The sequence below is a fragment of the Dipodomys merriami genome, unplaced genomic scaffold (genome assembly GCF_024711535.1).
Source record: "Dipodomys merriami isolate MVZ:Mamm:240054 unplaced genomic scaffold, mDipMer1.0.p SCAF_7, whole genome shotgun sequence".
In the NCBI taxonomy this organism is placed as follows: Eukaryota; Metazoa; Chordata; class Mammalia; order Rodentia; family Heteromyidae; genus Dipodomys; species Dipodomys merriami.
Window position 1 is genome coordinate 19,292,893 of NW_027206290.1, and position 27,229 is coordinate 19,320,121.

The 27,229-nt window shown below is 45.0% G+C and overlaps 1 protein-coding gene across 1 annotated transcript in view; it reads right to left on the minus strand.

Annotated features, from left to right (window-relative positions):
* Dipk1a (divergent protein kinase domain 1A) overlaps positions 1 to 14,894 on the minus strand; it is a 58,455-nt gene extending 43,561 nt beyond the window's left edge. The window contains exon 1 of the mRNA XM_070007667.1: positions 14,788 to 14,894. Within this exon, the coding sequence (XP_069863768.1) occupies positions 14,788 to 14,841 (54 nt within the window). The 5' untranslated portion in view covers positions 14,842 to 14,894. The remainder of the gene's footprint in view (positions 1 to 14,787) is intronic.
* Positions 14,895 to 27,229: the final 12,335 nt, after the last annotated feature.

Below are 27,229 nucleotides of genomic sequence, written 5' to 3' on the forward strand. Positions count from 1 at the left end.
TGTTATTATTGAAGTTATATACAGAGGATTACAATTACATGAGTAAGGGAGTGAGTACATTTCCTATCATACTGTGTCTTCTGTTCCCTCATTCTCTCTCATAGTAGAAACTACCTGGAATTTTCGCTGGAAAACTTTTTTAAATTAATTTACTTGTTACTATAGAAGTTATATTCAAAGGGATTACAATTACATGAGTCAGAGAATGAATACATTTCCTATCATACTGTCTTTTCTGTTCCCTCATTCTCTCTCATAATGTACAACAAAGTCTATGATTTTTATCATTTTTGTATGAATTATTTGATATGCACTCCAAACTTTATATCCCACTCTTTTTTTTTTTTTTGGGTCAGTGGTGGGGCTTGAATTCTGGGCCTGGGGACTGTCCTCAGCTCTTCAGCTCAAGGCAAGTGCTCTACCACTTGAGCCACAGCACACTTCTGGTTTTCTGGTGATTAATTGGAGGTAAGAGTCTCAGAGACATTTCTGGCTGGCTCTGAACCATGTTTCTCAGATCTGTCTTCTGAGTAGCTAGGATTACAGGTGTGAGCCTTTCTGGTTTTTTTCTTAGGTCTAAGACCAGGACTCAAATTCAATAATTGGTACTTTCATTTATTGGCTGGCATTCTTCCAACTGACATACACATCCAACTCCTGGAATTTTTTTTTCCCAGTCCTGGGGCTTGAACTCAGGACCTAGACACTGTCCTTGAGCTTCTTTTATTATTTTCCTTTTTTTTTTTTTTTTTTTTTGTCAGTCATGGGATTTGAACTCTAGGCCTGGGCACTGTCCCTGAGCTCTTGAGCTCAAGGTTAGTGCTCTACCACAGTGCCATAGCACCACTTTGGACTTTTCTGTTTATGTGGTGCTGAGGAACCAAACCCAGGACCTCATGCATGCAAGGCAAGCACTCTACCACTGAGCCACTTTCCCAGCCCCTTTTATTATTTCTTCTGCTCAAGGCTAGCACTTTACCACTTGAATTACAGTGCCACTTCTGGCTTTTTCTGTTTATGTGGTACTGAGGAATTGAACTCAGGGCTTCATGCTAGGCAAGCACTCTACCACTAAGCCACATTCCTAGCCCTGGATTGATTGATTGATTTTATTGTCAGTCGTGGAGCTTGAACTCTGGGCCTGGGCGCTGTCCCTCAGCTCTTCAGCTTAAGGCTAGCTCTCTATCACTTGAGCCACAACGCCACTTCTGGCTTTTTCTACTTATGTGGCACTGAGGAATCGAACTCAGGGTCTCACGCATGCAAGGCATGCACTCTACCATTGAGCCACCTTCCCAGCCCTGGATTTTTTTTTTTTTAATGAGAGAAAAAAGGAAGGAAAAGACAAGATGGTTACATTTCAAATATGAAGTGTGTGTGTGTGTGTGTGTGTGTGTGTGTGTTGTGTATTCAACTCAATCATAAGGAACTAATGAAGTATGAGTAAAAAGGATCCATTTACTATTAATATTAGAATCCAAAAAGCCTCAGGGTCACTACCAGCTCTAGAGAGACAAAAATGTAATCTTAGAATACAAATTGGCTCTGCACTAAATAGTATTTATAGAATCCTATTTTAAGAGGTACTAAAATTAGAGATCTCCTTCATCTCTAGACAGAAATACTTTGATATGTTTGGTCTCAAGCTATAAATCTCAGGATGCAAAGAGAAAGAACAGTCAAGTGTTTCACTCTCCTTTTATTTTTTTATACAAAGCATCAAATGATACCTAGTTCCTACCTGCAATGCTATCTCTGAAGGTGAATCAGTCTTATTCAAATGGTTCTATGCTTGAAAACTACCTTAGTTCACTTGGAATAGTTGAAAAGCAGAAGACAGAAGAAATGTCTGCTTCCTGCAGCTGAGCATAGCCAGGTAACCAATCCAAAAGACAAGTAAACCAACTACTAAGGAGAAATTATAGTCCATTGTGATGTCAAATATAACCGTTACTTAACAAGGGATCTCTAAGACTAGGTTTTAAGCTATTACTCTTTTAGGGAAACGTCAGAACACAAGCAAGCATTATTTCTAAATTTAAAAAAGGGACTTTTTATTGGGAATTTGTGAACGACACATGTTCTTTTCCCTCCTGGCAGTTACAGGGCATAGCTTCTGGGAAGGGACAAATCCTTGCAGTAATGTGCTTAATAACAAGAGGCAATTGTTAAGGTCTGTTAATTCCACTTGTTTCTCATGATTAAGAAAATAAGTACAAGCTGCAGTCTGTGGGTCTCAGGTTCATAAGGGACATTTTTTTTTATGGATGAAGAGGCAGGTCTATAATAATATAATATTCTCTATAGTTTTATATCTTAGATTCAACTTATATAGAAACTTGGTTGTGGTAATAGAACACAATATAAATGTTACCAACCTTTAGACTACAAAAGTATAGGTGATAGAATGAGGGAAGTAAGCTGGGCACCAGTGGCTCATGCCAACCAACAGAAAACTGGAAGTGGCACTGTGGTTCAAGTGGTAGAGCACTAGCCTTGAGCTAAAGAGCTCAGGGACAGGGTCCAGGCCCAGAGTTCAAGACCCATGACTGACCAAAAAAAAAAAAAAAGAGGATGAGACCTGAGCAAGTCCATAAGACTCATTGCCAATTAACCACTAGAAAACTGGAAGTGGCTCTGTGGCTCTGTGGCTCAAAGTGGTAGAGTGCTAGCCTTGAGCAAAAAAGTTCAGGGACAGTGCCCAGGCCTTAAGTTCAAGCCTCACAACTGACAAAAAAAAAAAAAAAAAAAAGTAACTGTCGGCCAAGTATTGAGTACATGCCTGCAATCTCAGCACTTGGGAGGTTAAGACAGGAGGATCTCAAGTTCAAGACCAGACTGAGCTATATAGAAAACCTATCTAAAAAAAAAGATGCACCTGCAGAACACAGAAAGGCAGATAATGAGATAACTATGTAAAGAAGTACAGTACCCATTTTTTTTTAATGCAAAGTCATAGCCAGGTGTTTGTGGCTCATGCCTATAATCCTAGGTACTCAGGAGATCTGAGGACTGTAGTTCAAAGCCATCCCAGACAGGAAAGTCTGTGAGACTCTTATCTAAAATGAATCACCAAAACTGTTTGGAAGTAGAGCTATGGCTCAAGTGGTAGAACACCAACCTTGAATACAAAAGCTCAGGAACAGTGCCCAGACCCTGAGTTCAAGTCCCAAGACCAGCATACACACACAAAAAAAAGAACAAATAAAAATGCAAAGTAATGGGCTGGGAAGGTGGCTCAGTGGTAGCGTGCTTGCCTTGCATGCATGAAGCTCTGGGTTTGATTCCTCAGCACCATATAAACAGAAAAAGCCAGAAGTGGTTCTATGGCTCAAGTGATAGAGTGCTGGCCTTGAGCAAAAGCTCAGGGACAGTGCCCAGGCTCTGAGTTCAAGCTCCAGAATCGGCAAAATGAAAAAAACAAGAAAAAATAGGTTTTTTCATTAAAGCAATTCTCACTGTCACTCTGTCATTCTGTCTCTTTCATATGAAGGATAGAAATCCAAGGCTTTGCATACACACTTTATTGCTGAACTACAAATAAGTATATTTAATGCATATATTTATTATGATCTATATAAACTTATGCCTATAACTGGTTATATGTATGCTGTTATTTGTACAGAGAAACATATATAATAATTATCTTGATTATATCCTATAAGAAGAGGATGTGCTTATTATAAACTAAATAATAAAGTCGCTGGCTATTCTGTGTTTTGTTTTGTTGCAAGTTATGAGGCTTGAACAAGGCCTCAACACTGTCCCCAAACTGCTTTTGCATAAGGCTTAGCACTCTGCCACTTAAGCCATAGGGCACTTCCAGCTTTTTCTGTGTATGTGGTTCTGAGGACTTGAATCCAGGGCTTCATGCATGCCTAGGCAAGCACTCTACCGCTAAACCACATTCCCAGCCCATAAGTATGTGGGATTATCAGTGAAGGCCAGATGGGACTGATGGATGGATGGATATATAGATAGATATAGCAAGACATTGTGTCAAAAAAAAAAAAACCTGCACAATTTAAGTTATATAAAGCACTTAAGGCAACCAAACTAATAGGAACAGAAAATAGGATGTGGTTACCAACGACTGGAGGGTAAGAAGGAAATAGTGAGTTGTGTTCAGTGGTAAAGTTTCAATTTTGCCTTGACTGATAATCCTTTTGCCTCTACTCCTGAGTATGGTCATTCTGTTTTTCAATTTTTTTCAGTGCTGGGGATTTAACCCAGGACCTTGCACATGCTGGCCAAATGCTGTAACACTGAACTATACTGTATCGCTAAGCCACATTTCCAGCCCACATACTTATGGGCTGGGAATGTGCATAGAGTTAACACTACTATACTATATATTTAAGATGGTGAATTTTATCTTACATGTTTTGACCACAATAAAAAAAAAAAGCAAACAAAACCACAACCATAATATCAACACCACACCTCAACAGGTTAATTATTTAATGTTATTAAATACCTAACAACAAAGAAAGCTTTTGGGTATTTGTCAGTCATAGGGCTTGAACTCAGGGCTTGGGCTTGGTCCCTGAGCTCTTTTGTTCAAGGCTAGTGCTCTACCACAATGAGCCACAGAGCCACTTTTGGTATTCTGGTGGTTAACTGGAGGTAAGAGTCTCACAGCTTTTCCTGCTGAGGCTGGCTTTGAACTGTGGTCCTTGGATCACAGACTCCTTAGTATCTGGGATTACAGGTGTGAATTACCAGCACCCAGAGAAAGAATGTATTTCTAAAGATAAATCTAGCCAGGCACTTGTGGCTCATGCCAATAATAATAGCCACTCAGGGGGAGACCTGAGGATAGTGGTTCAAAGGCAACCTGGGCAGAAAAGTCCCTGAGACTCTTACCAACAATGAACCAGCAAAAAGTCAGAAGTGGAGGTGTCCCTCAAATGGTAGAGCACCAGCCTTAACAGAAAAAGTCTACCTAGAACACAAAGCCTTGAGTTCAAGCCCGAGTTTCTGCAAAATAAATAAATACAAATTCACCTACTAATGCTGGTTGTTAAAAACATATTCATATTATAGCTGGGTAGAGATAGCATATTCCTGTAATCTCAGCCTGGGAAACATTGCAAGACCCCACACAGCAACAACAAAAGGGTGAGGGCATGCCACAAGTGATCAGAGCACATGCCTAACCAAGTACAAAACCTTGAGTTCTAATCCAAGCACTGCCAGCAATTTAGTTTAAAAAAAATTGCATTATCTTTTTTTCTAAAATCAGACTTCATAAACTAAAAGATTTTTTGGCCAGGTGCTGGTAGCTCATGCCTGTAATCCTAACTACTGAGCAGAGATCTGAGGATCTCAGTCAAAGCCAGCCTGAGCAGAAAAGTTCATAAGATTCTTTTTTTTTTTTTTTTTTTTTTTTGGTTTTGGGGCCTGAACTCTGGACCTGGGTGCTGTCCCTCAGCTCTTCAGCTCAAAGCTAGAGCTCTACCACTTGAGCCACAGCGCCACTCCCAGCTTTTTCTGCTTATGTGGTGCTGAGGAATCGAACCCAGGGCTTCATGCTTGCAAGGCAAGCACTCTACCACTGAGCCACCTTCCCAGCCCTGTCCTTAAGATTCTTATCTCCAATTAATAACCAAAAAAAAAAAGTGGAGCTGGCTCAAGTGATAGAGCACTAGCCTTGAGCATAAAGACGCTCAGGGGAAGCACCAAGGCCCTGAGTTCAAGCCCCAAGACTAGTGCAAAACAAAGAGATTTTTTTAGTTGTTAGGTACATTTTTAAATGTCCTTCCTTCTCATTTCTACTGGTACCTAGCTGTTTTTTAGGCCAGTATTGGGACTTGAACTTAGGGCCTTGTCCCCCTGTTCAGGCTGGTGCTTTACCACTTGAGCCATACTTTTGGCTTTTCTTCTGGTTATTTAGAAATAAGAATTTCTTTGTTTTGTCTGTTCCAGCTAGCTCCAAACCATGATCCTCAGATCCCAGACTCCTGAGTAGCTAGAATTATAGGCAGAGCCACTAGCACCAGGCTAGAATTCACCCTTCTTCCTCCTCTTTTTTTTTTTTTTTTTTTTGGTCAGTTGTAGGGCTTGAACACAGGGCCTGGCTGCTGTTCCTGAGCCTATTTATGGTATAGGCTAGTGCTTTACGACTTGAGCCACAGTGCCACTTCCAGTTTTTGAGTGGCTAATTGGAGATAAGAGTCTCATGGAGACTTTTCTGCCCAGGGTGGCTATGAAACGTGATCCTCAGATCTCACCTACTGAGTAGCTAGGATTACAGTGGCTAGAATTCACCATTTCTAACAAGGACAGAAAAAGTTACATGAGGGGCTGGGAAGGTAGCTCAGTGGTAGAGCGCTTGCCTTGCATGCCTGAGGCCCTGAGTTCGATTCCTCAGCACCACATACGCGAAAAGAAAAAAAGCCAGAAGTGGCACTGTGGCTCAGGTGGTAGAGCGCTAGCCTTGAGCTGAAGAGCTGAGGGATAGTGCCCAGGCCCAGAGTTCAGGCCCCATGACCAGACCCTCCCCCCCAAAAAAAGAAAAAGTTACATGAAAATTCCACACTTAAATGTCTTTTTAATGGGGCTAGGAAGGTGGCTCAGTGGTAGAGCACTTGCCTTACAGGCATGAGGCCCTGGGTTCGATTCCTCAGCACCACATAAGCAAAAAGAAAAAGCCGGAAGTGGCGCTGTGGCTCAAGTGGTAGAGTGCTAGCCTTGAGCTGAAGAGCTGAGGGACAGCGCTCAGGCCCAGAGTTCAGGCCCCACGACCGGACCCAAAAAAAAAAAAAGATTTGTTTTTTTGAGGCAAGGTCTCACTATTCCAGTCTGGCCTTGAACTCCCAATCCTCCTGCCTCAGACTCCTAATTGTTGTTGTTATAAGAGAGTGCCCCATTGTCTGCTGCATGCTTGAATTTAAGATACTGTGGATGGACATACTCTCTATACACACATAATTTCAGAAAGTTAATCATTGATCAGAAGTTTATTTTCAGGCAGAGGCAAAAAAGTTGTGACAAAAAAAGCAAGAGCCTTCTTCCTCTATGGCTTTTCAGGAATAAAGACAAATCAACAACTCAAATTATCCATAGATTTTTTTTTTTAAACCTGAAGACTGAGAATGGGGAAGAAATCATATTACACTTACTGCACTATTTTATCAACACTGGCACTATTACCAGTGAATCTACATCAGTGACCCGATCTGAAACTAAATCTCAAACAAGATACAGTAAGCCATAATGAATGAACCAAAGTATTTGAAAAAATAGTAACAATATAGGCCAACATATCAGGCATTGGAAATGTTACATGGGTGCTAACATTCTAATAAATCAAGCTATCTATTTATTTATGACAGTCCTACTGAATGCATGAAAATTGCCACAGCAGTCCTGAGTCTGCCTCTAGCTGGGTGCTGATAGCTCATGCCTGTAATCCTAGCTACTCAGGAGGCTGAGATCTGAAGACCACAGTTGAAAGCCAACCTGTGCAGGAAAGTCTATGAGACTCTTATCTCCAATGAACCACCAAAAAACTGGAAGTGGCACTGTGGCTCAAGTGATAGAGTGCTTGCCTTGAGCTGAAGAGCTCAGGGACAGCACCCAGGCCCAGAGTTCAAGCCCCATAACCAAAAACAAGAATAACAAAAAGAGTCTGCCTCAAAACAATTTAAATTTTTGCTATGGAAATCTAAAGGGCTTGGAAATCATAAAATACCCAGATTCTATTAGAGTTGTACCATTCTATTAGAATTTTATCATCTTTTCATATGCAACAGAGTGTAGGCAGAGTGACTGGAATGGAAAATGTGTATAATCTAAGTAGAGCAAATTACTCTAAATTGTCTTAACTTTCATTCTTCAAGGACTTAATGATAGTGAGGAGGAAGGAGGTATTCTAACAAAACCTAACAAATTATAGGGCTCTGCATTATCAAGCCTCACTCAAACTGAGTAAGCCCTAACAAAAGCAGATCACGATTTGTAGAAAACACACTGCTAAAAACATGAAATGCGGGCTGGGATGTAGCTCAGTGGCAAAGCGCTTGCCTAGCAAGTGCAACGTCCTGGGTTCGATCCCCAGTACCAAAAAAGAAAAGACAAAAAAAATACAGTTAAAAAAAACATGAAATGCAGGTGCTAGGCTGGGTTACCACACGCAGGAAGACACAGTGTAATGGTGAGTTGAACAAAATGCAACCTAAAAATGGCTTAAGCTAGTCAACACATACATATAGTTCCTACCTCAGAGGCAAGACTCATTCAATATGCTGCAACCTATTTTGGCCAGTCCAGAAAGTGCTATTTTCTAGGTAAGTTTTCTTTCTTTCCTTCCTTTTCTTCCAGAAAGTGCTATTTTCTAGGTAGGTTTTCTTTCTTTCTTTCTTTCCTTCCTTCCTTCCTTCCTTCCTTCCTCCCTTCCTTTCTTTTCTTTGGTCATAGGGCTTGAACTCTGAGCCTGGACACTGTCCCTCGCGAGCTCTTCAGCTCAAAGCTTGAGCTGTACCACTTGACCACTGCGCCATTTCCAGTTTTCTGAGTGGTTTATTGGAGATAAGAGTCTCATGGACTTTTCTGCCTGGGCTGGTTTTGAACTTCGATGCTCAGATCTCAGCCTCCTGAGTAGCTAGGAGCTACAGGTGTGAGCCCCGGTGCCCGACTTCCAGGTAAGTTTTCAACAAAGCAGATGCAAAGGATGGAGCTATAAATTAGCTTGTTCTGACAGGATGCCTTGCCATAAGAAACTTGCTGCTCAAGTATATGTTTGTTGGCCAGCTGTTTGGAAAAGGTCCCAAGTCCTCCTAGCTCTCAGGGAGGTATACTGTGTCTTTACTGCTCCCCTGGAAGCAAATGTCCCCTGCACCAAAAAGCTGGCAATGATGGAACATGTAGCAAGGAGCAGAAACAAGGATCACATTCATGAGAAGTCATTTCTTACCTTCCTTCCCTCCTCTCTTCCTTTCTTCACTCCCTCCATCCCTCCCTTTGTCTTTCCTTTTCAGCTTCATGGAACTATAATTCACAAACTCATTTAAAGCATACAATTCTGTAGTTTTTCATATTCAGAGTTGTGCAACCATCACCACTATCAATTCTAGAACATTCCCACCCCCTTATAGCCTCCTAACTATTTACTATTCAATCTTCATTTTCCACACTCCTCCTAGCTCTGAGAAATCACTGATTTATTTTCTGTCTCCTACATATGCCCATTTTGGTCATTTCCTAGTAATGGAATTATACAGTAAGTTCTTTTGTAACTGGCTTTTTTCATATATTTAATATTTTCAAGGTTCACCCACCCACATTAAGATATGTATCAGTACTTCATTGCACTTTATTGCTGAGCATTATTCTACTAGTGGCAGGAATACATACACAAGTTCTTTTCTTCATGAACAATAGAATTTCTTTTGCCATGTAAATAAAGGTAGACATAGGGATTGGGTGCCTACATTTAGCCCATAAATACCTATTACAGGTGAAATTGCATCAGTAATTACAAAAGGCTAAATTCTCTAGAAGAACTACCACAGTGATATCTAGATTAATAAAATACTGAAAATGAAGCTTCTTTTTAAGTAAGCCAAATGCTTAAAAGTTGCAGGTGGGGAGAAAAAAGAGAATCTGACCAGGCATTGGCAGCTCATGCCTGTAATCTTAACTACTCAGAAGACTGAGATCTGAGGATCTTGGTTTGAAGCCAGCCCAGGCAGGACAATTCCTAAAATTCTTATCTCCAATTAACTACACCAAAAGCCCGAAGCAGAGCTGTAGCTCCATGGCAGAGAGCTAGTCTTAAGCAAAAGAGCTCAGGGAGGGGCTGGGAAGGTGGCTCAGTGGTAGAGTGCTTGCCTTGCATGCATGAGGCCCTGGGTTCCATTCCTCAGCACCACATAATCAGAAAAAGCCAGAAGTGGCGCTGTGGCTCAAGTGGTAGAGCACTAGCCTTCAGCTGAAGAGCTGAGGGACAGTGCCCAGGCCCAGAGTTCAGGACCATGACTGACAAAAATAAATAAATAAAATAAAAGAGCTCAGGGACAGCAGGGGACACACACACACACACACACACACACACACACAGGGACAGCAGGGGACACACACACACACACACACACACACACACACACACACACACACACACACACACACACACACACACACACACACACACACACACACACACACACACACCTCTCCATGGCAGAGAGCTAGTCTTAAGCAAAAGAGCTCAGGGACAACAGGACACGGACACACGGACACACACACACACACATACACACACACGTGCGCGCACACGTGCGCACACACAAAACCTGCCAGCCCTAAGACCTCAACATCTAAGGACATAACTGATCTTTGACCCTATCTAGTTGAAGACAAAAAAAAAAAAAATTACAAGTATCCAAAGCTAGGGCTGGGAAGGTGGCTCAGTGGTAGAGTGCTTGCCTTCCATGCATGAGGCCTCGGGTTCGATTCCTTATCACCACATAAGCAGAAAAAGCCAGATGTAGTGCTGTGGCTCAAGTAGTAGAGCACTAGCCTTGAGCTGAAGAGCTGAGGGACAGTGCCCAGGCCCAGAGTTCAGGCACCAGGACTGACAAAAAAAAAAAAAAAAAGTATCCAAAGCTAGCCCCATCCTCTTGCTACATCCTCATCTCACCCACTCTTTGAAATAAATTCATTTCCTTCTTGTACTTTGTATCCTTCCCCTACCCACAAACCAAACATCTCTTAAACTTGAATAATAACAACCTCATTCTAAATCAAAATACATTCATGCAGAAATGTTACTTATCCAGACATTTGTATTCTAAGATTTTCTCCCAAAACATGAGCATTAGTTTCCCTGCTATGAAGAATTTCTGACATAAACAAGCTGGTAAGAGGAAAGTTTTTTATTTCGTTTTTGCCAAGAAATCCTTTGAAGTCCCAATAAACACTCTCCATGGGCAAATAAAATTTAGTCAGTGCACCAGGGATGAAGTGTAACCAAGAAGAAGGTTGCAAAAAATATCACATTGTTCTTAATTTTTTTAGGCATGATAATGGTATAATATTTACATCTGAGAATTTTGCTGTTTTTTAGAATGCATACCTTTGATTGAGATGATATGACTGATGTCTGAAATTTGCTTTTAAATTCTTTAGTTGAAAAGAGGTATGGGGTGGGGAATGAAATAATACTGCTAATTGTTGAGGTCAGGTAATGGGTACATACAGTTCATCATTTTTTATGTATGTATAATAATTCTCACGGTGAAATACCTGTTGTGTACCGATCATTCAGCTTTTTGTTCCTCTTTTCCTGTAGAGCAATTACTCCTCACCACACATTCCTAAGATTATGTGATTAAAGTCTGTTTCCCTGACTAGATCTTAAGCATGATGTGGATCACAAAGGTGACTGTGCACCTCTCTCTGGATCCTCCACAGTTTCTGCCATGTGACAGGCATCCAACAAATATGAATTAAGTACTTGATTGAATCCATAAGCCATAGTGTACATCTAGGTGAATAAACGCTCAAAAAGCAAACGTTGGCCTTGTTCTCATGCCCCATGCTGTTACTAAAGGAACATGATTTTATTTTCAAGAAAAGAAAAAGAACTGTACATATGAATTCAACCTTCAGTAGTTAGTGGCTGAGAAACTAGTTGTACAGTAGCTTCTCAGTTGAAAAAAGGTTGACTTTGCCCAAAACAATTTTGAGGTTAAAGTATCTAGTGGTAGAGAACATACAAGAAATTTTGGGCAATGAGGAGGGAATGGAGAAGGTAGGACACCTGAGTAATCTAAAGACCTTAAAAAAAATTAACTAGTTAGGAGCTGGGATTGTGGCTTAGTGGTAGAGTGCTTGCTTAGTATGCAAGAAGCCCTGGGTTCCATTCCTCAGTATCACACAAACAGAAAAGGCCAGAAGTGGTGCTGTGGCCCAAGTAGTAGTATTAGCCTTGAGCAAAAGAAGCTCAGGGATGGGCTGGGAAGGTGGCTCAGTGGTAGAGTGCTTGCCTCGAATGCATGAGGCCCTGGGTTCGATTCCTCAGCACCACATAAGCAAAAAGAAAAAAGCCGGAAGTGGTGCTGTGGCTCAAGTGGTAAGAGCGCTAGCCTTGAGCTGAAGAGCTGAGGGACAGTGCCCAGGCCCAGAGTTCAGGCCCCACAACCGGACCCAAAAAAAAATAAAAAATAAAAAGAAGCTCAGGGACAGTGTCCAGGCCCTGAGTTCAAGTTCCAGGACTGGCAAAAAAAAAAAATTTAAATTGAAACAATATCATGAGCGATAACAAGAAAATTCATAGAGAAAATTGCTACCAATACTAAGATGGTATTTTAAACACTAGCCTCTTAGAATTTCAGGTTTGGAAAATCTTTCTTTTTTGTCCTATAATACTATACCTATAAAGTTTCCGTCTAAGAGATACTTTATACAGAAATAGACTACTAAAATGCCACTATTGGGGCTGGGAAGGTGGCTCAGTGGTTGAGTGCTTGCCTTGCATGCATGAGACCCTGGGTTCGATTCCTCAGCACCACATAAGCAAAAAAATAAATAAAGCCGGAAGTGGTGCTATGGCTCAAGTGGTAGAGCACTAGCCTTGAGCTGAAGAGCTGAGGGACAGCGCCCAGGCCCAGACTTCAGGCCCATGACCAGACCCAAAAAATAAAAATAAAATAAAATAAAATGTCACTATGCCTTAAAATCCTTTTGAAATGCTAATTTCTGAAATTACCTTAGTTTGGTAATAGCAATGTTCAAATAAAGAAATTCAGGATATGGGAATGTGGCTTAGTGGTAGAATGCTTGCCTAGCATGAAGCCCTGGTTTTGACTCCTTAGTACCACATAAACAGAAAAAGCCAGAAGTGGAGCTGTGGCTCAAGTGGTAGAGTGTTGGTCTTGAGCAAAAGAACCTCAGGGACAGTGCCAGGCCCTGAGTTCAAGCCCCAGAACTGACCAAAAAAAAAAAAAAAAAAAAAAAAAAGAAGTAGAAGTAGACCTGTGGCTCAAAGTGGTACTGCAGCGCTGGGCTTCTGCAAAGACCTCAGGGTCTGAGTTCAAGCTCCACAACCGCCATTCCTCCCCCTCCCCCCAAGAAAAAGAAAAAAAAGAAATGATTTAGTCAATCTGAAATCCCTAACATTACAGTGCCAAAGAAGGTCAGTCACAGGATGAAGTCTGGCTCAAGTGGTAAAGAGTGCCAGCCATGAATGAAGCTGCTGCAAGGCCCTGAGTTCAAGTGTGGGGAATGGCAAAAGAAAAAAAAAGGGGGGGGGGGGGATATGCCACAATCATATATCCGCGGAAAGCATTATTTTGTAACCAAAATCATCAAAGTCTAAGAAAGTCTACATCTAAATTCGAAGAATTATTATTAGTTAGATAGACTGTTTTAGTGAAAACATTTTAAATATCCTGATACTTTAACTGACATGAAGAGTTCCCTAGCCCTGGGTTGGTTTCCAGACTGGATTATAAAACTGTCACTCAAACTGCAATTACAAGGGGCTGCAAGAAAGAGAACATTCAGATGTATTCTTGCAACCTTTGACATCAGACTGGCTGAACCATGCTTCCAAATCTGCAGTCCATCCTTCCTTTAGAGTAATAACCTACCTCTATCATTTTCAAGCAAAACAAAAAAAAATCACAGTTTACTTGCCCTGGATGGTTCCTTCTCTCAACTTTTTAAAAATCACTGGTTTCCAGCCCACCAGCCGAGTCCAACAAACCACCCACCTAAACCCCCTCAGGTCTCGGTAACCTGAGAGGCGAAGGAAGCGCGTCGGGCGCGTGCGGCCGCGATTCGGCCGACCCGGGGCGAGGCACGCGCGGCCTCGCGAGCGACGCGGCTCGGCGCCCGGCGGCTCGCGCGGGCTCCGGGGGTCCCCCTGGTGACCGCGCGGAACGCCCAGGCCCGGGCAAGGGTTCGAAGGCAGCCCCGGCAGCCCGGCGGGGGGGAAAAAAAAAACCATGGAAAATCAACACGCCGACGGCACACACGACACGACTGCGAATTACGCGTGTGCGGCTGCGGGGAGGGGGGGACTGGGGTGGAGACGGGCTCGCCGCTGCCCCCCGCCCGCCCGCCCACCCGTCCCTCACCCCGCGTCCGCGGCCAGGGGTTCCCGGACCCCGACCTCCCAACTCCCCCGCCCCCCGTCCCTCACCCCGCGTGCGCCGCCCGGGGCTCCGGGACCCCGACCTCCCCCCCCCCGCCACACACACACACACACACACACACACACACACACACACACACACACACACACACACACACACACACACACACACACACACAGAGGCGCGAGCCGCTTCCCGGCTCCGGGCGCACCTCGGGGAGGACAGATTGTCCTAATTGTTTGGAAAGATGGAAGAATGGCACCCCAGACAGCGGGATACGGCAGGGGGGCGACAGAAAGCACCGGGGAGACCGGGGAGAGGACGGCGGCACGTGCCGAGCTCCGGCCGGGAAAAGCGGAGACGACGCGCGGGGGGTCGCACCCGGGAAACGCGCCGGGCTCGGGCGGGTTACGACCTCGGGGCCCCCGGCCCCCTCACAGGCACACCCCGCCGTCCGGCCGAGCCACGGGAGGGAGGGAGGGAGGGAGGGCCGCGGCGGGGTGCGGGGAAGCGCGGGGCGCCGCCAGGTGCCGGGCGGCGGGGAGCGGCGGGGCTCGGGCGGGCGGCGACCCCGGGCGCGCGGAGGGAGGAGGGAGGAGGGGGGAGCGCGCGCCCCCGCCCGCCCCGGCCGGGCCCCGTCCGCCCTGGCCCCCCGGGCCGGGTGGCGCAGCGGCCGCCGGCCTACCTGGAGGTAGCGGGGTCTCCTCAGCCAGGCCCCCGGACAGAGGCTCCTCGCCATGGTACTCGCACATCGCCCCGCCGCGCCGCAGTCAGAGGCGGACCCGGCGCGGGCGGCTGGGCTCCCCGCCTCCCCCGCCCCCGGCCCGCCCACTCCCCCGCCCCCGCCGCGGCGTGCGGCGCGCGCTCCCCGCGGGCTCCCGCGGCGGTGACGGCGGCGGGCGACCCGAGGCCCGGCCTCCCCGCTCGCTCCCCACCGCCGGCGCGGCTGTCAGAGCGAGCCGCCGCCGCCGCCGCCGCCGCCTCGGCCCTAAAGGGGAGTCGGCGCCTCGCCTCCGCCGACACAAATCCCACTGCCGCCCGCTCTTAAAGGGGAGGCGCGCGCGGAGGAGGGCGGGGGCGCCGCGGAAGCCGGGGTGTCGCGGACTCCGCGGGTGGAAGCGCGGGTGGGGACCGAACCGGGATATAGGGGCGGGGGTCGGGAGGGGAGCTGTGTGCGCCGACCTCGCCACTCCCTCACCTCGGCTCCCGATTCCCCGCCTCCAGGCGCCCGCGGGGCCCACGCTCGCTCCCTCTGGACTCTGCTCCGAGAGTCGGGACGGGTCCACTCAGGGTGCGGGGCGAGGGGCGGGAAGCAATTCAGGGAGAGCAGCGGGCTTCTTCCCCGCGGGACCCCGCACGCGCCGCACCGGTGAGGTGCAGGGAACGGCGTGTGCGGCACCCCGAGGACGGGGACGGCGGCGTCCGGCGACCCGCCGGGCTCTCCTCGGACTCCTGGGCGAGCGGCCACCTCCGGCTCGGCCTCAACTTTTTTCTTACAGTTCCAACTCGGTTGGTGTGTATTGTTCTCCGGGCAGCGCCAGACTTTTTCCTGACTCCCAGGAGAGCCGGGCTGGGAGGAAAGAAGAGCGGTTGTGAGTTACAGCCCTGGAAGGGGGGGCCCAGGACGTGGCGCGGCCGCAGGGCTCAGGGTGTGGTGCCTGGCTCTTGACAGGGAGGTCCAAATAAGGGAACCCGGAGCCGCCCGAGGGGGAGCGCGGCTGTGGACTTGCGGGGGGTTGTTTTGTTTCCTCCGTGCATTCACGTGATTGCCAACTACGTTTAAGTGACCTCTGGCTCTGGGAAGAGGTTTCTCCAGGAATAAATACCTTTGCAGTCTCCCACGAGAGTTTTGACGTGAGCCTGGTTATGGTGCTTTCACTCTGTAGACACAAAGGGTTTTTTCCTTTCTTTCTTGGTCTGAGATCCGGACTCCCCGAACTTGTAACCAGCAGCAGCTTTCGCTTTTTCGTGAGCCCTGGGAACCACTCCTCCAACCCCTGGACACACGGGTTTTTTTTTTTTAATGTGGGTGGCATTTTATTGCTTGCAAACAAACCAGCCTTCCATTGATTTTTCACTTTGGGGTTAAGACACCGCAGTTATTTCTGGATGTGGTAAGGATAGAGCCTCTTGGAGCCTCCTCATTCATTCATTCATTCATTCGATAAGTATTTATTGACTACCCGGACACAGTTTGAGATGTTTTGGCTTTATACATGAACAAAATAGAGCAAAAATCCCTACCCTAGGTGGTATCATATTTAAGGAAAGGCAGTAAGTCATAAATAATTAATAGGGAAAATCAAATCACAAGGGAGGAGGAGATTCCTCAAAGCAGATTTGAGGGAAAAGTCCAGAAGTTGTGTGGGGGTTTTTGTTGTTGTTGTTTGTCTTTTCGGTTTTTTTGTTTTGTTTTGTTTTGTTTTGTTTGGTCGGTCAGCAGGGCTGAACTCTGGGCCTGGGCGCTGTCCCTCAGCTCTTCAGCTCAAGGCTAGCACTCTACCACTTGAGCCACACCGCCACTTCCGGTTTTCTAGTGGTTTTTTGGAGATAAGAGTTTCGCAGACTTTCCTGCCTGGGCTGGTTTTGAACGATCTGATCCTCAGATCTCAGCCTCCTGAGTAGCTAGGATTACAGGCGTGAGCCACCAGCGCCCGGCTTTAATCTTTTTTTTTTTTTTTTGGTCCAGTCCTGGGGCCTGAACTCTGGGCCTGGGCGCTGTCCTTCAGCTCTTCAGCTCAAGGCTAGTGCCTCTACCACTTGAGCCACAGCGCCATTTCCGGCTTTTTTTTCTTTTTGCTTATGTGGTGCTGAGGAATTGAACCCAGGGCCTCAGGCATGCAAGGCAAGCACTCTACCACTGAGCCACCTTCCCAGCCCCCGGCTTTAATTTTTAATTATTAACATAAAAGTGATCTACAGAGGGGTTACAGTTACATAAGTCAAGTAAAGAGTACATTTCTTTTGGACAATATAATCCCTTCCTTTACTCTCTCCCAGTTCAGGAGTTCAGTTTTGAACAAGTAACTTGAGTTGTCCAGTTTGTAGGGATGGAGGAAATGGGAGAAGATGGAAGGTGTGCATTGATCAAGATACATTGTACTCATCATCTCACTTTTTTTTTTTTTTGCCAGTCCTGGGGCTTGAACTCACAGCATAGGCAACGTCCCTGAGCTTTTATGCCCAAGGCTGGCACTACTACTTGAGCCATAGCTCGATTTCTTTATAATCTGATTTATGGACTTGAAATTCCTTTGTACAACTATTTAATTTTTGTGTGTGTGTAAGTCAGGGCCTGGGCTTATTTAATTTTTGTGTGTGTGTAAGTCAGGGCCTGGGCTTCTTTGGCTCAAGGCTAGGATTCTACCACTTGAGCCACAGTGCCACTTCCTGCTTTTTTTGTTTATGTGGTACTAGGAAATCAAACCTAGGGATTCATCATGTTAGGCAAGTACTCTACCACTAAGCCACATTCCCAGCCCCAACTACTTTTTTTTTTTTAATGTTTTTAAAAAGTTCATATGGCCCAATGTTGGTAGCACACCCTGTAATCCTAGCTATTAGGAAGGCTGAGGTCTGGGGATCACGGTCAAAGCCAGCCAGGGCAGGAAAATCCTTGAGACTCATCTCCAGTAAACCACCCAGAAAACCGGAAGTGGCACTGTGGCTCTGAAAAGCTGAGGGACAGCACCCAGGTCTAGAGTTCAAGCCCCATGACTGACACACAAAAAAAAGTTCATCTGGATATCTTGAGTTGTTAGTTGGATATGTAAGTGTGGGGGATAAAGAAAATGGTTGGAGCTAGTGATATGTGGGAGATTTCAGCATTTTAAAGAGACAAAGTTATTAGACTAGATAAGGTCACCAAAGGAAAGAATGTAAATAGAAGAAAGACAAGGATTAAGCCCTACGATTAGTGCAAAATGAATGGAGACACGGATGTGCCAGTAATGGAGATGAGAGGAGCGGTCAGTGAAGTAGTATAAAGGAATGAGGTACCCAGAAAGCCAAATTTTGTGCAGCAAAGTGGGGTGAGTAAGTAGAAAAAGAGCAGATGAGTTGGGATGACAAATACAAGCAATTCTTTTTTTTTTTTTTTTTTTTGGTTGGTCGTGGGGCTTGAACTCTGGGCTTGGGTTGGGTGCTGTCCCTGCGCTCTTCAGCTTAAGGCAAGTGCTCTACCACTTGAGCCACAGCGCCACTTTTGGTTTTCTAGTGGTTTTTGGAGAGAAGAGTCTCACCGAGTTTCCTGCAGGGCTGGCTTTGAACTGAGATCCTCAGATCTCAGCCTCCTGAGTAGCTAGGATTACAGGCGTAAGCCACTGGCACCCGGCTTTAAGCAATTCTTTTAAGAGAGCCTGCAAAACAGAATCTAAAAAATGGGACAGAAACTAATGGTTAAAATGGAGTCAGAAGGAGATTGAAAAGATTGAGGAGGAAATAATTTTATTTCCATGGGTTCGATATAAAAGTAAAGACAGAATTGATGTCAGAACAAGAAAACAGAGCTAGGTATCAGTGGCTTATGCTTGTTATCCTAGCTACTCAGTAGGCTTAGATCTTAGATCTGGGGTTGAAGCCAGCCCGGATAAGAGACTCTTAGCTCTGTTTAATCACCAAAAAGCCAGAAGTGGAGCTGTGGCTTATGTGGTAGAGAGCCAGCTTTGGGTGGAATAGCTAAGGGACGGTGCTTAGGCCCTGAGTTCAAGTCCTAGTGCTGGCTTCCAGTAGCATGATTTCACTGGCATTGCCCTCTTGATGGATAACTTTCCCATGCCATGAACCAAGGCATGTTAGCACTTGGCTCCAATGTGTTCTCACCATTCCAACCAGAAATTGACACAAATGCTACTGTTAGGATTATACCCAGTTCTCTTAATGCAAGCACTGACTTTGTTAATGATTCTGTTGTATATCTTTTGGCTATAGGTAGCTCAGTGGAATCCATTTTAACACCAAAAATTAGTTGCTTCACACCAGGTGTAAGCCAGAAGTGCATGCTTTGTAGGCCTGCTGTTTTGAAGAGATTTGCTGTAAGATCAACACCAGCAGCAACAATCAAGACAGCACAGTCAGCCTCAGGTGTGTTGACAATCACATTTTTTATAGCATCTGTATCCCACAGAGTTGATGGTAGTCACATAATACTTACTGCTCTCAAACTCTCACAAGGAGATATTAATGGTGGTACCATCACATAAGTCACTGTCAATTTATCCAAGACATTGGCATATTTGAAGGGGTCATTTCCTGTCTCCATAGCTTCCTTCTCAATTTCTTACTGTTTGTTGTTGTTGATGTTGAATCCACCAATCTGCAGAACAGCTGACCAGTACTAATGGACTTGACTAGTCTACATGTCCAGTGAGGAATAGGTTAATGTAAGTCTTTTCCTGCTATATATTGACTTTGATTTAGTGGTGATTCTAGTGACACCTGTATTCTGGCAGCACATTCCCTGAGAAAAAAGAATTAATTTTTATTCTTATTTTTTATTGTTTGCCAGTCCTGGGGCTTGAATTCTAGGCCTGGGCCCTGTCCTTAAACTTTTTTTTTTTTTTTTGCCAATTCTGGGGCTTGAACTCAGGGCATGGGCACTGTTCCTGAGCTTTTATTGCTCAAGGCTAGCACTCTACCACTTGAGCCACAGCACCACTTTCAGCTTTTTCTGTTTATGTGGTACTGAGGAATCAACCCAGGGCTTCATGCATGCAAGGTAAGCACTCTACCACTAAGTCACATTCCAAGCCCATAAAACTTTTTTTGCTCAAGGCTAACACTGCACCTCTTGAGCCACAGCACCACTTCTGGCTTTTTCTGTGTATGTGTTACTGTGGAATCCAACCCAGGGCTTCTTGCATGCTAGGCAAGCATTCTGCCACTAAGCCACATTCCCAGCCCCAACAATTAATTTCCTAATAAACAAAACTAGTCCCTTTAGGTACCAACTCTTGTCAAATTTTTGGTCATAGTAATATTAATAGGGATTTTCTTTTCTTTTCTTTCTTTTCTTTTTTCTTTTTTTTTTTTTTTTTAGTAGTCCTTCCTAGAGATTGAACTGAGGGCCTCACTCATACTAGGGCAAATATCCTATCAAGTTTCACTCCCAGCTGCAAATAGAGTTGTGTGTGTGTGTGTGTGTGTGTGTGTGTGTGTGTGAGAGAGAGAGAGAGAGAGAGAGAGAGAGAGAGAGAGAGAGAGAGAGAGAGAGAGAGAGAGAGAGAGAGAGATAAGGCTTGAATGCTGGGTCTGGGCACTGTCCATGAGCTCTTCAGCTCAAGGTTAGCACTCTACCACTTGAGCCACAACACCATTTTTGGTTTTCTGGTGGTTGATTGAAGATAAGTCTCACATATTTTCCTGCCTTGGCTGGCTTTGAACCACTATCCTCAGATCTCAGCCTCCTTTGTAGCTAGGATTATAGGCGTGAGCCACTGGTGCCAGGCATGCAAGTAGAGCCCTTTATGAATGTCACCAATGTCTCTGTCTTATTAAGTAAATCATGATGAAAATAATCTAACAGTTTTCTATGAGGCTTTAAGACCATACAACACACAATCACATGTCCAATGTATTGGGGGTCACCTGGATATGGCCTGCTAATACCAGAGAGGGGGAAGAGCACACCTATCTACTGGGATAGGACAGATGTGTTCACAAAATTTCAGAGATTGATGGAGCTGGGAAAATAGCTTAGTGGTAGAGTGCTTGCCTAGCATGCATGAAGCTCTGGGTTTTATTCCTCAGTACCACATAAACAGAAAAAACTGGAAATAAGCGCTGAGGCTCAAGTGGTAGAATGCTAGCCTTCAGCAAAAGCAGCTCAGGGACAGAGACCAAGTCCTGAGTTCAAATTACAGGACTAACAAAAAAACAGATTGAGGGGGTGAATTTCATTAAAGGACATTATAAGCATGTAGGCAAATCCCAGGAAGAAACTCCTTTATTCAAGTAATATTTGCCTACAGAATACAGAGTTGAGCTGGCCAGAGCCAGACTTCCCTTATCTTCCTCAGTCAGCTCCGTGTCTAGGTAGTTGGCCCCTTTCTTTGACTTTTGGACACACATCCAGACGCGTTCTGCTGCTTTTCTTGCGTAATATAAGGTTCTTTAATCAGTATCTACAGATGCTGCCCTGATTCAATTTGGCAAGAGACTTAGAGCGTCTGGGGACAAGTTGAGAACTGAAAATAGATCCTGCCCATTGACTGGGCGAAAGGGCCTGCTTCTTAACCACCTCACACCAAGTCAGAGCTTGTCATGACTAGAACACTGAGATGTCACCTTCCATTCCAGGGGGAATCTGATTTTGATCCAAAGGTGGCTTTCATATTAAAACATAAGTACTGACAGCCGGTACCATATTAAAGTCTCCCTCTTACAGACTCTAAGGAAGTTGTACTGATACACAAGTCTGGTGACATTTTCCTTCTCTTTTTAAAAAAAGTACAAACCTCCCAGAACCCAACCTCTTTTGGGGCCATCTGGGGAAACAAGATCTGGCATCTCTCCAAGGCAGAAGAGTTTATGGTTTTCTTCCATCCTGTAAACTAAAGACTTTTTTCATTTTACCCATTCGAAAAATCTATAGTTATTTGTTAGGTAAATTTCTCCATGCCCTTGATTTACCTAACTGGGTTGACAGCAGTTGTGAGAACATTTCTTTATAAGGTAAGATCCCTTTCAGGAGGAAGGATTGGTGGATTGAGTTTTCCCCTCTCACTTTGTTCACACAGTCCCTACAAGATCTGACGGAATTCTAGGCTACTTCATATCTTGAGATTGCCTGGGTTCCTTATGAGGTTTGGATCAATTTACCTAAATTCGAATTCCTGCTTATTTTCTACCTAGAGGATCTTGGGTTAGTTACTTACTTTCTCTGGTCACTAGTTTTCTAATCTAAAATAGAAGAAAGGAAGAAAGTAAGGAAGGGAAGGAAGAGAGGGAGGGGAAGGAAGGAAAGAAGGAAGGAAGGAGGGTAGGAAGGAAGAATGGAGGGAAAGAAGAGGGGGGAGAGAAGGAAGGAAGGAAGATACTGAACTTACATTCCAGCTTTCTTGCGTGGATTAAGTAAAATGACAGACAGTATCTGACAGTGTCTTCTGATCTGGAGATACAGCTCAATGATAAAGCACTTGTGTGGGGTGTGCGAGATCATGGGTTCCATCTCTAGCAGAGAGAAAAAAAAAGAATGAATATGTCTCTGATACACCGTAAGAACTCTGTATTAGCCAGGTGCTGGTGGTTCACACCGGTAAATCCTAGCTACTCAGAAGGCTGAGATCTGAAGAATGGGGTTCAAACTCAGCCCAGACAGGAACTTCCCTGAGCCTCTTTTCTCCAATTAATCAGAAAACTAGAAGTGGAGCTGTGGCTCAAAGTGGTAGAGCACTACCCTTGAGCAAAAGAACTCAGGGACATCCCCCAGATGCTGAGTTCAAGCCCCACTACCAACAATAACAAAGAAAAGAATTTTGTGTGTGGTGACAAAACCAGTAAGAACTACATACATGACTCAATGGTAGAGTGATTCCTAGTAAGGTCAGGGCCTGTAACAATCCCTGTTACCACACAAATAAAGAAATAAAAGATAAATAAGAACACATAAAGGAGCTGGGCACCTGTGACTCATTCCTGTAATCCTATCTACTTAGGATGCTGAAATCTGAAGATCATGGTTAGAAGCCAGCCTGGAAGGAAGGAAACTTGGTGAGACTCTTATCTCCAATTAACTTCAAAAAGCTGGAAGTGCAGCTGTGGCTCAAGTAGCAGAGTGCTAGCCTTGAGTGAAAAAGCTAAGGGACAGCATGTAAGCACAGAGTTCAAGCCCCAAGACTAGCAAAACAAAACACAACACAAAAAAGCACACAAAAAAGATGAGACAAAATTGTTTCTGATAAGCCTTTTTGTTTTTTCTACTTTTGTTTTTTGTGGGTTTCTTTTTTAAGCTTAGGTTAGAAAGAAGAATTTCTGTTTTGTTTTGTTTGTCAGTTGTGGGGTATGAATCTGAGTCTGGGTGCTGTCCCTGAGCAATTCAGCTCAAGGCTAGCCTTCTACCACTTGAACCACAAGGCCATTTCTGGTTTTCTGGTGGTTAATTGGAGAGAAGGGTCTCATGGACTTTCCTGCCTGGGCTGGCTCTGAATTGTGATCCTCAGATCTCAGCCTCCGGAGTAGCTGGGATGACAGGCATGAGCCACTGGTACATACAGAAAGGGGAATTTCAATAGTACATTTATATACATTTTTACAATATGTTCTAATCAATCTTTTTCTGGCTCATGTATGTAATCCTAGCCATTCAGGAGACAGATCTGAGGATTAGGGCTCAAAACCAGCCTAGACAGAAAATCCCATGAGACTTTTTTTTTTTTTGGTTGGTCCTGGGGCTTGAACTCTGGGCCTGGGAGCTGTCCCTGAGCTCTTTAGTTCAAAGTAAGCTCTCTACAACTTGAGCCACAGTGCCACTTCTGGTTTGCTGGTGGTTTATTGGAGATAAGAGTTTCATGGAGGGCTGGGAAGGTGGCTCAGTGGTAGAGCGCTTTCCTTGCATGCATGAGGCCCTGGGTTCGATTCCTCAGCACCACATAAGCAAAAAGAAAAAAGCCGGAAGTGGTGCTGTGGCTCAAGTGGTAGAGTGCTAGCCTTGAGCTGAAGAGCTAAGGGACAGCGCCCAGGCCCAGAGTTCAGACCCCATGACCAGACCCCCCCAAAAAAACCTTAGGGACAGTGAGTGCCCCAGCCCTGAGTTCAAGCCCCATGACCAACAACCCATGACCAACAACAACAACAATAAAATTCAATAAAGATGCAAATCTTACCTGTTAGTGTAGCTTTGGTCAGTACAAAACGTGGAGATGGACTGAGATGCAAATCTATCAGCTCAAGGACAGTGGCTGACAGGGTGAGTGTATGTTCAAAGATCTAGAAAGAAGAAAAGAAACTAACTGAATTGGTAGCTGGAGATTTAGGGGAAATACACATGAGCCAGTATGTTGAAATGATCCAGGAAGAGTTTGTATCCCGTGTGAGTGACTATCAACTTGCCTTTATGGTTGAGATGTTTTGAATGATTGATGGACAATATTATCCATTTAGTGATTCTCAGATTCTTTTCTCAAACATTTCAGAGCTTGTGCAGCTCATGAACAGAATGTGGGCTTCCTCTCAGTAAAGCTGATCTGGCTGATCTGGCCACTGCTGAATGACAACCTGACTTCTACTCTCTCTAGTCCACAGACCATGAACTCTCAATTCAGTACCATGCTCTACAAGAAAATACTGCCACCACGTGGCAGGTTGATTACATTGCCCTTTCTATTACTAAGGAATAGCAATTGGATCATTTATCCTCATTGGAATAGGAATCTATTCTAGAGGGGCTGGGACTATAGCTTAGTGGTAAGGTGCTTGCCTAGTATGCATGAAGCCCTAGGTTCAGTTCCTCAGTACCACATAAACAGAAAAAACTGGAAGTGGCGCTGTGGCTCAAGTGGTAGAGTGCTAGCTTTGAGCAAAAGAAAGTTCCGAGACAGTATCCAGGCCTGGGACTGGCAAAAAAAAAAAAGAAAAGAAAAAGAAAAGAAAGAAATCTATTCTAGATAATCTGCCATTCTTACCTCCATGCATTTACCAAAAGATATTATCCCTGGACTCATTTAATCTTTTTTTTTTCTTGGTTGGTCGTGGGCCTTGAACTCCGGGCTTGGGCACTGTCCCTGTGCTCTTCAGAACTAGGCCAGCACTCTACCGCTTGAGCCACAGCGCCACTTCTGGTTTTCTAGTGGTTTATTGGAGATCAGAGTCTCACGGACTTTCCTGCCTGGGCTGGCTTTGAACCATGATCCACAGATCTCAGCCTTCTGAGTAGCTAGCTAGGATTACAGGCGTGAGCCACCAGCGCCGGGCTTCATTTAATCTTTATAGGAGGGTATATCATATAACATTGCTAGTGTTCAAGGAATTTATTTTACAATAAAGGAAATAAGGGATTTAATGGTCTTAACACTTATTTCATCCCCCAGAAGCAAAGTAGTGTGATTCAACATAAGCTATTCAAAATTCAGGACCCCAGATCTTAAAAACTGGGATGGCAGGAATGAGGCAGGAAAGCAGGATCTTGGTCCAATGCAACTAGCTCTGTGTGTGTGTGTGTGTGTGTGTGTGTGTGTGTGTGTGTGTGTGTGTGTGTGTGTGTGTGTGTGTGTGTGTGTGTGTGTGTGTGTGTGTGTGTGTGTCTATCATGGGGCTTGAACTCCAGGCCTGGGAGCTGTTCCTGAACTTTTTTGGTGGTGGTGGTGGTCATGGAGCTAGAAATGTCCCTGAGCTCTTTTTGCTCAAGGCAAATGCTTTGAGCCACAGTGCCACTTCCAGTTTTTGAGTGGCTTACTGGATATATGAGTCTTATGGACTTTCCTGCCCAGGCTAGCTTCGAACCATGATTTTCAGATCTCAGCCTCCTGAATAGCTAGGAATACAGGAGTAAGCCCTACAATCAACTAAAATTCTTTTGGTAGTGGTGGTGGTGGTGGTCATGAGGCCTGAACTCTGGGCTTGGGAGCTGTCCCTCAGCTCTTCAGATCAAAACTAGCACTATACCACTTGAGCCACAGTGCCACTTCCAGCTTTTTCTGCTTTTGTTGTTGTTGTTGTTGGTCGTGGGACTTGAACTCTGGGCTTGGGTGCTGTCCCTGCACTCTTCAGCTCAAGGCGAGCGCTCTACCACTTGAGCCACAGTACCACTTCCAGTTTTCTAGTGGTTTATTGGAAACAAGAGTTTCTCAGACTTTGCTGCCCGGGCTGGCTTTGAATCATGATCCTCTGATCTCAGCCTCCTGAGTAGCTAGGATTACAGGAGTGAGCCACCTGTGCCTGGCTGGCTTTTTCTGCTTCTGTGGTGCTGAGGAATCGAATCCAGAGCCTCATGCATGCAAGGCAAGCATTCTACCACTGAGCCACCTTCCCAGCCCCCTAAAATTCTTTTTTTTTTTTTTTGAGGGGGAGTCCGGTCGTGGGGCCTGAACTCTGGGCCTGGGCGCTGTCCCTCAGCTCTTCAGCTCAAGGCTAGCGCTCTACCACTAGAGCCACAGAGCCACTTCCGGCTTTTTTCTTTTTGTTTATGTGGTGCTGAGGAATCGGACCCAGGGCCTCGTGCATGCAAGGCAAGCGCTCTACCACTGAGCCACCTTCCCAGCCCCCCTAAAATCATTTTTTTGGGTTTTTTTGGGGGGGTCCGGTCGTGGGGCCTGAACTCTGGGCCTGGGCGCTGTCCCTCAGTTCTTCAGCTCAAGGCTAGCACTCTACCACTTGAGCCACAGCGCCACTTCTGGCTTTTTTCTTTTTGCTTATGTGGTGCTGAGGAATAGAACCGCAGGGCCTCAAGCATTCAAGGCAAGCGCTCTACCACTGAGCCACCTTCCCAGCCCCCCCTAAAATTCTTTTTTTTTTTTTTTTTTTTTTTGTCGGTCATGGGGCTTGAACTCTGGGCCTGGGCGTTGTCCCTCAGCTCTTCAGCTCAAGGTGAGCGCTCTACCACTTGAGCTACAGCGCCACTTCCGGTTTTCTGGTGGTTTATTGGAGATAGGAGTCTCACGGTCTTTCTTGCCCGGGCTGGCTTTGAACCGTGATCCTCAGATCTCAGCCTCCTGAGTAGCTAGGATTACAGGCGTGAGCCACCAGCGCCCGGCCCCCCCTAAAATTCTTTAGAGGCATATTATGCCACATTTTTTTATTTTGATGCCCTTTGTAGAATTGCTTTTGCTTTTATGAAAGAAGTTTCTAATGAATTAATTGCACCAGGCAGTTTTAATTCTGTTTATTATTTATAAGATAAGGAACTGATTAGTATTCAGGGTTTTTCTTCTTTTATCCAAGTCCTTTTCTAAAAATTAGGCCATGACAGTTTGCCAAGCAATAAAAGAAAAGAGCTACTGAAAAAAATACAACTACTGAGATTTGACTGAAAAGTTCCAGTAGTATTGAGTAACACCACAGCACTACTGATACTTTGCTTTTCTTATATTTCTTAATCATGACACTGAAGCATTAGAAGAGTTATCTGTTGCTAGGAACTTTAGTTAGTATCTGGCTTGTAGACCCTAAGAGTCACATTTCTCCTCTCGGTAAGA